This window comes from Melanotaenia boesemani, chromosome 7 (genome assembly GCF_017639745.1).
Source record: "Melanotaenia boesemani isolate fMelBoe1 chromosome 7, fMelBoe1.pri, whole genome shotgun sequence".
Taxonomy (NCBI): domain Eukaryota; kingdom Metazoa; phylum Chordata; class Actinopteri; order Atheriniformes; family Melanotaeniidae; genus Melanotaenia; species Melanotaenia boesemani.
Genome location: NC_055688.1, coordinates 17210554 through 17222466, shown reverse-complemented (window position 1 = coordinate 17222466; position 11913 = coordinate 17210554). Strand labels below are relative to the sequence as shown.

Genomic DNA, 11913 nt, shown 5'->3' with positions numbered 1-11913 from the left:
TGAACGCCTGTTTCCTTATTGTTGTATCTTTGTGAAGGCTATCTGCATAACGACAACATGAAACCACATTCAGCAGCAACACTGACAGTCAGACGCTGTGGTGGGCTTTTTTTTCCACTTTTGACCAACAACTGAAAATGAACAGGCCTGACTTTGAGCTTTTATCAGATATGAAGAGAAAAAAACAGCAGCAGCACTGAGAGGGTGCAGCAATGTGGTTAACTGGTTAAATGGAAAGACTGGTTTCATAATTAATTCAATTTTAAAAACATTTTAATCTTTCTATGGGTTTCTTGAACTGCAACTCAATACACACCAGTCTTTCTTTTATCCCTTCACTTCTTTTGAAAGTAATTTATATGAATGACATTTGCTATAATTTGATGCTACACTTTGATTATGATAAAGTTTAAACATCAGCCAAAGACCATCCTCCTGAAATGACAGCAGTTGGTTTAACAGGAAGAAATACCACTCTGTCTTCACACCTATGTTTAGAAGCTAAACCACAACACTGAAGTTTCCATGAGTGAATTATATTTTCATGTCTTTTTGTGTTTAACTGCTATGCTGTACGCACAAATATGGATGATAAAGTAAAAAGCAATGTATTGTTAATTTCCTTGACCTCCCGGCTGAATGTTTAAATATGCCCTATACTACTGACTTTTTTAAACCAGTGAGCAGTGAAAACACTTACAGGAAACATAAGGTGACGCACCTGTAATAAACTGAGAATACAACACACATCATCATTTCCAGTCAAACTGGGGATGTTGTGCTTTTGCTGTGTAACAGACGCTGCTGTAATTTTAACCTCTTATATTTTACAAACAGATTAAGTTATTCCAGAAATATCCACACTACTTTAGTATGATTTAAAAAATAATAAGTTTTTGCTGTTGAACTAATCTGCATTGTGTTATCAGATTTTCATGTTTATCAATAACTTACAGAGATTAAAAAATCTTCTATTTGGAGGCCTGGTAAAGAGAGAACCGTTCAGCTGAACTAACCATCAGAACCACCATTTCCATCTGACAGGACATTTATGCAAAACACTGCAGATTCTGAGTTCAGAAGATCATTAAACAGCCTTGACACTCTGCCTGAGAGCTAAAGTTTCATTTATGCTCTACACTAAAGACAGATACTGAAGCTTTCACCCATCTTCTCTATCCTTTACATGCATAATTTGATCTGTTTATAGAGAACTTGTAGGTGTGTATCTGGAAGGAGCATACCAAGTAGTGGGAGCAATGTTGTGCAGTATTGCTCACATCTGACCAGTGAAAAGAACAAAGAGGGAGCTGCAATAGACCAACACTATATACTATGCGTTGGAACTCAGATATGCTCTCTGAACTCTGAATTGTCCTCTGATGATTGCCTAATAACCATACCAATGTAAAGGATGCATGAGTATGAGGACACTGACGTTTGAAACAGAGTTACCCATTTACCCACATAAAGAGAACATACAGTAAATTATCCTTAAGACATAAAAGATGAAAAGAAGTTTCTTTCTACAGGCCATTCACTGGATAAATCCGCATCACAGTTTAAATCTTGTGCTCAGTTTTCCAATATCTGCAAACTCTACATAAAAACCACCCATATTTATCTCCACCAAGGCAGATGTTATGCCTTCGCTGGTGAACGTCTGTTTTAAAGGATTCTTTACAAGTGCAGGGCAGGTGCAAACATTCTGTAACATCGCTGTACTTTTTCACATCCAGAGCTTTCGCTATCTTGGAGAAGTTTTAGGAAAAGAGACTTATTCAGATCAATTTAGTTTTATTTGTATAGCGCCAGTTCACAGTAAGGTCATCTCAGGCACTTTACAGACAAATCAATTTGAGCCAATTTGTAATAAATAATAGCCTAGTTAAGGAACACCAACAGATTGCATAAAATCTTGACTTTGATTCAATTCTTCATCCTTCGAGCTTTCCTCAACTACCCCAACCAAATCCCGTAACTCGATTCTCTCTGGGTGCCACCACAGTGGAAAGCCCAACAGAAGTCCAGCCCAAAATATTCCACCTGATTACAAACATTTCAAGGACGTCTTTGGTCCTCACAGAGCAGCTCATCGTTCCTGGGATTGCCCCATTGATCTGATCCCAGGAGGTAAACTTCCTGCTGGCAGAATTTACCCCCTCTCCATTCCAGAGAATACGGTGTTACGGCTGACAGCTCTACAGCCAAAAGGGACTGAAGCGCTGATTAACCTAAGAAGCTGCAGCTGTTCAAATTAAGGCTGACAGTACGGATCCCGCCTCCTCGATGCCGGATTGGGCCACAGATGGAATGCTTCCGGGAAGGCCGACCAATCCCTGGGGACATCCTCTATTAAATCTGCACCTGCACCAGCAATCAGGGCAGACTGTGGACAGTGGGACGCAGTTTGCCACCAACTGGACTGTGGGACAGTTTGCTTGTTTGGGAGTGACTTCGTGTCTTGTTGTGAGAAGGAATTTCGTATATGGTGTTAAACTTGTAGTGGTTAAAGTCTATATAGTTCTGAGTTTGAATTGTCGTCCTTACTTGAGATAAAAAGGGCATTTTGGTTTGGTTGTGTTTTGTATAACTACCTGTGTGCGTGTAACCTGTTACTTGGGACATTTTCTGTTTTGATTAGATAAATTGTAATTGTTAAACCCTCTAAAAGACACCTTTTGTTTTGTTTAGTTTTCTAAATATTAGATGTAATTGGTAACTCTCTAATGGACACTTTTAGTTTGATTTGGTTTGTATTACATATTGTTTATTTGTGGACAAGTCAACATTCGGGCAACATTTATTTGTTTGTGAACTCGTTTATGGTAAATTGTGACAAATAAATTGTGAACTTTTACTTTATCCGGTGTTTGATGTTCCATCCTCAGACCCCTAGACAAAGTAACATAAGGCTATGGAAAATTATGTCTCAGAGGCATTGCCTCAGGGTCACATTTAATCTTCCACGTCTTCAGCAGCCACCAGTTTCTTTTTTGTGAGGAAGAAAGATGGGGGACTGAGACCCTGCATCGATTAAAGAGCCCTCAACCAAATTATGGTTAAGTTTAAATACCCTCTCCCACTGGTGCCATCAGCCCTGGAAAAACTCTGTGGAGCCTGAGTTTTTTTCCAAATTAGAGCTCAGCAGTTTGCATACTCTCATTTGGTCTAACTAATGCCCCCGCCATCCTCCAAGGCTTCATGAATGAAATCTCTTCTGACATGCTTAATCACTTCCTCTTGGTTTACATCGATGATATACTGATCTACTCCCCTGATCTCCAATCCCATGTCCACCACGTCAAACAGGTACTCGAACGCCTCCAAGCACATAATCTTTTCCTGAAGGCAGAAAAATGTTCATTCCATCAGTCGACTGTGTCTGCACCTGTTTTGCAACATCCCAATCCTAACCTCCCCTTCTGTGTCGAAGTGGATGCTTCCACTACAGGTGTGGTGCTGTCCTTCACAATAGTCAGATAACTCCCCTCGCCTCCGACCCTGCACCTTTTTCTCAAAGAAACTCAGCCCAGCGCAGAAAAACTATGATGTCGGCAATCAAGAGCTTCTAGCCATCAAACTGGCTCTGGAAGAATGAAGACATTGGTTGGAAGGCGCACAACATCCCTTCACGGTTCTAACAGATCACAAAATCCCAAGTCAGGCACATCGACACCTGCAATGTGCCATCAGATGCTACACCATGCAGGCAGACCGATGGAGATCCCAGGAACACACATATGCTGAGGGAGACCTAGTGTGGCGGTCCACTCTGGATATTCGTTCCCATGCTGTCTGCCGAAAGCTAAGTCACCGTTACAAAGGACCCTTTAAGATACTCACCCAAGTCAATCCAGTCACGTACCATTTGGAATTACCGGCTCCTATAGAATTCATCCAGTCTTTCATGTCTCATTGCTGAAGCCTTGCCATCCTCCTCTCACTCCTCTTTCTACAGAGTCTGGTGCGGCAGATGTTCTACCTTCTCCTCCTCCTCTTCCTCTAAATATGGAGGATGGATCCGTGTACTGGGATATCAACCATCATCTGAGGCATTCTGGACTTGAGATGGTGCCATGGGCGTCGACTGGGAAGGTTACGGTCCTGAGGAGTGGTCATGGGTTCTTCGGATTCATATTTTGGAACCCTCCATGCTGAAAGACTTCCACATACAGCATCCCAGTCGACCTCGATTCCATCCTCGGGGTCGGCCCTGGCGCCGGCTCTGTTTTTGCCCTGATGTAGCTTCTGGAGGGGGGTACTATCACACACGCACCAGGCTCTGTCAGGACCACACCCACTGCCATGTACACCGGAGTCCCTCTCCTGAGTACTGACTATCCACACCTGTGATCAATCTCCCTCCGGACTTCATATACTCCAGCTACTCATTCATTCCTTGTCAGACCTTGTTTTGGATTCAGATGGACTTTCTACATTCCCCTTCCTGGTCTGGAGCAGATAACTGGACTCCAGTGTTCCTTCCTCGTGCTTGTAGTAGTAAGAAGCTTTCTGAACATCCCTTGTGTTAATAAACCCAGTTCTAACTACGATCTGACTCCATTCTAACACCATATGAGATACAAAAAAAAAAAAAAAAAAACTGAAAATGTGAAGTAAATGTGTCTGGATTTATTATTGTTTGAACTGTGTTTACACTGAGTAATTGATGGAAACCATCAAGCATGAAAAAATATTGCTGGTGTTTTTCTGTGTTCAAATTGGAAAAAAAAAGGCTGACATTATTTCCGTGGTGGTGTTAAAGTGAAACAGCAAGACCAATCAGATTGTTTTGAAATTGTTCACTCCCACTCTGCAGGATTATATTAAAGTGACCCACCTTAAGATTTGCTGTTATTTGATCGCAACCACTCGTGGATTTAATCTAAAATGTTGATCATATTTTATGCACTGCTGATGCTCAGTGTGGGATGTAAGTACACAAAGAAATAGATAACATAAAGGAAATGTGTTGATTTATTTCTTTTATTTAACATTGTGTTTAAAATTCAGTCTGTTGAATATTTGTGATTTTTTTTCTAATTGTGTGGGTTTATTTTGCAGGTCGCACAGATGATCGAAAGTTCATAACGAACACAGTTACTGTTGGACAAAATGCGACCCTGACATGTCCTCTTCAGAAATCTCTTCTGCACCAAGAAACCTACCACTGGATCAGACTTGTTTCTGGAAACTGGCCGGAATATCTGGGAGGAACATTTAACTTTGATTTTGATGGTGTTACAGAGATAACTCACATTACAGCAAAGCAAGAAAATGAAGCATTTGTTCTCCATATTAATGGAACTAAGATCAATGATGCTGGTCTTTATTACTGTATTAAAGTAAAACAGCTTAATCTGACCTTTATTAAAAGAACATTTCTACAAATTAAGGGTAAATAAAAGTGAATTTATTATATTTTTAATAACATTTTTAGATATTTCTCTCCTTGAACATCGAGTAATTTTTTTAAATTATATTTCCCAGGACCAGAACCAGATATCACTGCTGTCATTCAGGAGCCTCCATCTGAGCCACTAAATCCAGGAGACCCAGTCAATCTGCAGTGTTCAGTCTTCTTTAAGACCGAGAAGAAAACTTGTCCAGCAGATCACAGCGTGTTCTGGTTCAAAGCCGGATCAGATGATCGTCATCCCAGTTTTCTTTATCTTCATGGTAACAGTGGTGATAAATGTGAGAGGACTCCTGAAGCTAACACCACACAGAAATGTGTCTACAGCTTCTCCAGTGAAGTTACCTCCTCTGATGCTGGGACGTTTTACTGTGCTGTGGCCACATGTGGAGAGATTTTAATTGGAAATGGAACAAAAGTGGACATCCAAGGTAACTACAGGATAATAACATTAGAATCCAAAAAAATTTGTGTGATCGTTACAGATCATTTTGTTATGATTTATGGTTGTTTTCACTTTTCTAGCATCCAACCTGTGGGATTTGAAGGTGTCCAACACAGTTATTTTGCTGTTAGGTGCTGCTCTGACTGTGAGCCTCGTTGTTATATCTGTCCTAGTTTATAAAATCAAGAAGGCAACTTGTGGGTGTTGGAAAGGTAAAACGAGTTTCATTAAAAATATTTAGCAACAGTTAACTGTAAGTTAATATTAATATATATATTTGTTGCACTGCAGATGCTGTTATGAACTGTGACAATCAGCAAATTCAACAGGTAAAGTGAAAAGACAAACACATATTATCTGCTCGTATAATAATCTGCCCTCTTCTAAAATTCTTCTATGACATATTTTTCCTCAGAGGAGTGAGGTCTCTTTGACGTATGCTGCACCTACTTTCACACAGAAAAAAGCTTGCAGAGCTGAGAGAAAGAACATGAAAACATCACAGAAGGAGACAGTTTACTCTGATATCAGAGTTCTGGGATAGATTAATAATGCTTTCAATTGGATAATGGTAGCTTTTCTCTTTTAATAGACTGTATAATTTGTGCTTGAGAAGCATTGAGGCTTGTCTTTCACCTCTTTTATTAGTGCAGATTCATTGCTGATCATAAAAGCTACTTTACATATTTTTGTATGCTTTCCATTTTGACTGAAGTTGATTTTTCTTTTATTTAGTCTCTTGAGAGCAGTGTTAGGCACCTTACTTCAAAAAAGTAATATTTATAGTTGCTAGTCAACATTATAATAGTAATTAATTACTCGGAAAAGTAACAGCTCCATTACTTTTTAAAAAATGTTCAAATATGTTCCCTTTGACGGAACTATGAATTCCAATAATGAACGAAATGGAAACCAAAAAGAATAAATTAAATCATCGACATTAATCTCAGGCTGCTGGATGTCATGTTTTTGTATCCTCCTCAGGAGAGGTGCTTCTTGTTATTCTAACTGCTTACAGTCACCATGAAATAAAAAAAAACATTGTTTCTGGTTATGATGAACTTTTCTCATAATGTTCTTGTATTTTATCTCTGTGACGGAAAAGTGATGTCTGTGGTTCCAGATTAAAATTCTTCCTCTGTTTTCGTTGGAGTTGCTGTTGCTGCGTCTGCTGATTGTTTGTGTGTGAGGCTGCGCTCGGTTCGCTCCTTTACCATCAGCCGGGTGGTGACCTGGGAGAAGCATTGGAGGAGGAGGTGGAGGAGAAAAGTGATTGCTGGTGGAAAGGGGCTTTACCCAAACAAGACATGAATCTTTCTGGGTGATATTATTAATAAAAATAATAAAAAATGCAACAGTGTCAGTTGGAGGTCTCTGAACACATAAGGACAATTAGTTGGACTGGAACAGAATTGTGCTGCCTAGATCACTGGAAAGAATCATAAAATCAGCAGAGGTTGTTTGAGGAATCATATTAATGCGAAGTTATCTGCTGAACAAATAAAGAGCCACACCTCAACATTATCAGGTTGTAACATTTTCTAAGTTTCTTAAAAGAGCAACTGATTTGTTGTGTTGCCCCCAAATGTTTTAAAGGAGCATTCTTGCCTAACTAGCAGTTGGATCTGAGCAGGTGAAGTGGCTGATGTCCCGGCTGATTGCCTGGTTTAAATTAAGTGAAAACTCTGGGGTAAAAGGTGCAGACCCACTTGCCAGTCATAGCAGTCATAACACAACACAACTACTATTCTACTCAAACATTGAGGTTATTCAACAGTTTCAGTTGTATCACTCGCCCAAAACAAAAATTAGTCTTATCGTAGTAAGGCCTTGTCAGTAAGGTTTAATCCTCATTAATGGAAACAATGTTATAAAGATGGAAAGAGTAATTAGTTAGACATTAACAGAAAAAGTAACGCAGTTAGTAAAGCTGCTTATTTCAATACCATTACTCCTGTCACTGCTTAAGAGGGAATTGATCGACCCATCCATTTTCTCCAAGCGCTTATATTAAGTCATATTCATGAAGTTAAAGTCCATCCTTACTGTACCTGAACGTACTAACAGATTTATTATTTTCAACAAGATGTTTCCTGTCTTGTGACGTGTGGTGTTATCTTAATTTCTACTATTTGGAATCATTCAATGTAAAACAGTCACAGTAAAATTGATATTTCTGTATGAGTGTTTATTCTTGTAAAACAAAATTCTTGGGGTGCTGGATGTCTCACCTGGAGGAGTGGATATCCTAATTTGCAGAGGCTGGGACTCCTCAGCACAGCCAGTATGGGTCCGAGGGCTGACCAGGGCCTTTCGATATATGTTGTCCTCCCTCTCACTGTCAGGTTTGCTCCTGAAGACCCGGAAATTCAGCCACACGTAGAACAGATGGTTTGAACAGAATAAGGTTTATTTAGGGCCAGGGGATGGAGGGAGTGAAACCAGTTGTGGTTAGCTGGAGGAGTCAGGCAATCCCAGGTCTGTGAGTGAGGACTCCTGAAATGAACGTCATACAGGAATATAAGTCTACAAATCTAAAAGACATAGTCAGGGCAGGCAATGCTCATTCACAGTGAGGCTCAGTGCAGTACTTATCCAGAGGGACAGGCAATCTCCGTGGTCATACGGGCAAGGGTCAATATCCAGGTGGGCACTTGAAGGGATCCGGCAGGGGTCAGGCAAGAGAATCTCCACGGACGTAACAGGGTCAATGACAAGAAAGTCTGGAACAAGAAAATAGCTGGATCTCAACAAGATTAGTACTGTTGAACATCTGGCAGGGAAGCAGAGAGTGAAGAGTGTATAAGTAGGGCAGGGAGCAGGTGAGGGGAATCACAATCAGGGAAGGTGTCGGAGATCATCCTGATTGCAGCTCTGCAGAGCAGCTCTGCAACCATGACACTTACTTTGGCTCTTTTCCTGTCAAGCTGCTATTGAATGGGGCCACTTTTGACCCAGGAATTGTTAATGTTTAGTGTACACAAAAAGCTGAATGTATAAAAAGGGTCACATGAATTTAATAACAATCAAGAAATGGTGTGTTATTTAAAAGCAATGTCATAATATTATTATAAATAATATTACATGTAATAGTCATGTCTTGTCCTACATGTGTAAGAAGTGGTTTCTGATTGTTTAGGCTAAGACTAATCATAACATTTTTAAATAATTTTCTTGAGATAAGTTAATATTCTGGAAATAACAATGCTTGTTTTCTCGAGGTGGCCTCAAAAGTAGGCTAAGTATGTTACGCCTGATTTCATTTATCAAAACTCCATGTGTCAGGATCTGGATTAGGACCCAAGGAGGAAAGCACACAGTTGGAATTAGTGAGTGTTTATTTACAAAGCGATTGTGAGGAGTCAGGTGAGTTCCAGTGTGACTCGAGGCGAGGAGCAGGCAGGCAGACAAGGCGAAGAGCGGGCAGACAGGATTCCACAAGTCCATTGTACAATCCAGGGCAGGGAGCTTGGGAGAGAATAATATGCAGGTAAGAACACAGATAGATAATTCTAGACTTAGATTTGTGCAGAGCCGTTTACCGCTATTAGTTGTACGATCCAGCTAGAGAAGATCCTGGAGTCTTTATGTAGTCCTCTGATGAGCCCGATTCACCTCAGCTGCGCAGCCTTGATTAGTGGAGCCGCCTCTCATCCGAATAAGGAAAGAGGCGGAAGAAGCACCAACAAGTGTAAACCCATGACACCATGACAGCTGGGGGGAGCTACAATCATGGTGTGGTACAACAGCGAATGGGGAAATTCAATGCCACCCAAGTGAAACCCAACACAAGAACGAAACAAACAGCAGCGACAAAGCAGTCCAGACAAGGCATCAAGGATGAAAAGTGGAAGATTTTGCTCAAACTGACAGAAATCTTACTGTTAACTCAACGGTACATAAGAGAAAGCCTGGGTTCAACCTGGGTTCAACCTATTTTAGAAACAAGGAAACAGTATGAAGGTTGATCTAAATAAATTAAATAGTATGTTATGCCTATTTAAGATAATAACTATTACCAAAAAAAAACAAAACAAAAAAACAACAACAAACAAACAAAAAACAACAACAACAACAAACAACAACAACAACAACAAAAAACAAAACAGCAACCCCAAAACGAAGAGGGGATGCTGAAGAGGAATGAGCCGCAATATTTTTTCCATAGAAAAGTTCCAGCCTGTCAGGTATGATTTGAACTAGGACAAAGCTGGGTCTTTTATACCAACAAAATTGTTCTAACTAAAAAAACAGAATATTGTGGTCTATGGTACCAAAGTCTGCAGATAAGTTCAAAAGAAAAAAAAAAAAAAAAAACAAACAAAGAAAAAAACAAACAATAGAATTCCTTGAATCTAGAGTATAAGGGGTAGTGCACCTAAAAATGTGTTTTTTGAGCTGTAAACAACACATTATTACTTAATTGTGATGAAAACAAACATTGATAGAATTAGACTTTTATTTTAAAAACAAGATTTTGTGGGTAAAAAATGGCTTATAACGTCCTCTACAGGGTAAAACCAGGTTATGATTTTCGTGACAGAGAGGTTTTCTATGTCACAAGAAAATTTTAAAAACCCCACAGCCCCCTCCATCCAGATGCAACCATGGATCCTCGCCTTGCAGGCATAGAAAAACACGCCCACCAATGCATATGAAGGAATGTGAGCTTGTATGGTCTAGATTTGCTAGTTTCAGACTTCTATTCTTTTACAGAGTTTCTGATTAAATATTCCTGCAATCGGACAGATTTGTGCTTTGAGGGGTGTAAAAGTAACATCGTACTTTATTCTTTACCTGCTGATTCTTATTTAAAGCCTCGTAAGGATTTTTGGGCTGTTTTTGTCCCGATTTTGCCTCTTCCTGACCTCGGAGAGCAAAGACACGTTCATTGTGAGATTTCCCTGTTCAATTATCATCTGGTCTGTAGTTGTTGCAAAAAAATTGCAGTTCATCCCTCATCCGCTAGGGGGTGACTCCAAAACAGAGCAAATCCCCATAGACTCCCATCTTAAAAAGACCAACTTCAGAGCAGAAATAAACCTGGTACAAAAATCCATTTTAGAATTAATAGGTCAAGTTTACCTTCATGACAACTGTGAGGGGGATGAATTTTTTCCTAACTCATCTGTTTGGATGTTATTTAATCTTGAAATTCTGCATAATTAGGGGCGTATATTTGATTGACAGGTATCCAATAGTCTCGGAAAGAAGGGAGAGTGCAGCACAACAGCATGCCTTAGCTTTAGCCCCGCCTACCTCCGTTAGTTGATTAGCTACCGTTTCTTGGGGTTAGCTCAGTTGGCTCTTAGCTAAGGCAGCTCGGCGTTTGATGGTTGTCAATCATCCACCTCCACCTTCACAGTCCCCTTCTCAGTTCTACCTCTTTGCCCATTTTTGGATTTTTCGAGACTAACGACACGCGTCACACAACCAAGATGGCGACGGTGGGAATGCCTATCAAGCTTCACTTTTGCTCTTCAGAAACCTACGGGTAACGTCACGGAGGCTCTGCCTATCTTTATATACAGTCTATGTTTGTGACTGTGTGGATGGTGACATGGAACGGAATGTAGCCAATCAGAGAGCGAGCTGGCTGGGGAACAAGGAAGTAAATAAAGTCCGTCTTTACACCATCTCCAGTCTGTTTCTGTTTTTTTCTTTTTTTTTTTTAAGTTCTGGCTTTTTCTGCTAACAATAGCCTGAGGACCACCATCATTCCCTCATTCTATATATCCTCTTCCATGCTGTGTGTTGTGTTTTCCGGTTGTTGCTATGCTTCTTCTTCTTCGTTTTTTGCCGGTTGTTGCTATGTTTCTTCTTCTACGTTTCAATGTAGATTGTAGATGAGTTGCGGAACCGTCATGTGTGTGTCATTTGTGTGTTATTCTGTGATTACATTATCGGAGCACACCACACACAGTATGATTAAAACTGATTTTTTTATTTTCAAAGGTGAGGTCTCGACCAGATAGAAAATCTCATAAGATTAAAGAAATCGTTGAGTGTACCAGGCTTAAGGAGATACAGCAGCTCAAATAGTAACAGC

The 11913-nt window shown here is 40.1% G+C and overlaps 1 protein-coding gene across 2 annotated transcripts; it reads left to right on the top strand.

The window, feature by feature from the left end:
- Window positions 1-4868: 4868 nt before the first annotated feature.
- LOC121643057 lies at window positions 4869-7100 on the top strand. 2 transcript variants are annotated; one of them, XM_041990256.1, is made up of 6 exons: window positions 4869-4936; window positions 5068-5400; window positions 5494-5850; window positions 5945-6076; window positions 6156-6193; window positions 6988-7100. In XM_041990256.1, the coding sequence occupies exons 1-6, from the start codon at window positions 4894-4896 to the stop codon at window positions 7051-7053; spliced, it is 969 nt and encodes a 322-aa protein (XP_041846190.1). In that variant the 5' UTR covers window positions 4869-4893; the 3' UTR covers window positions 7054-7100. The 2 variants fall into 2 exon arrangements, with proteins under 2 accessions (XP_041846190.1, XP_041846189.1); XM_041990255.1 differs by having other exon boundaries at window positions 6280-7060.
- The last annotated feature ends 4813 nt before the right edge of the window (window positions 7101-11913 follow it).

Bases quoted from the DNA above. Each gene is read 5' to 3' on its own strand.
- LOC121643057 (XM_041990255.1), top strand. From the start codon at position 4,894: ATGTTGATCATATTTTATGCACTGCTGATGCTCAGTGTGGGAT. The intron at 6,077-6,155 runs GTAAAACGAGTT...GTTGCACTGCAG, and splicing joins AACTTGTGGGTGTTGGAAAG to ATGCTGTTATGAACTGTGAC. The intron at 6,194-6,279 runs GTAAAGTGAAAA...ATTTTTCCTCAG, and splicing joins ACAATCAGCAAATTCAACAG to AGGAGTGAGGTCTCTTTGAC.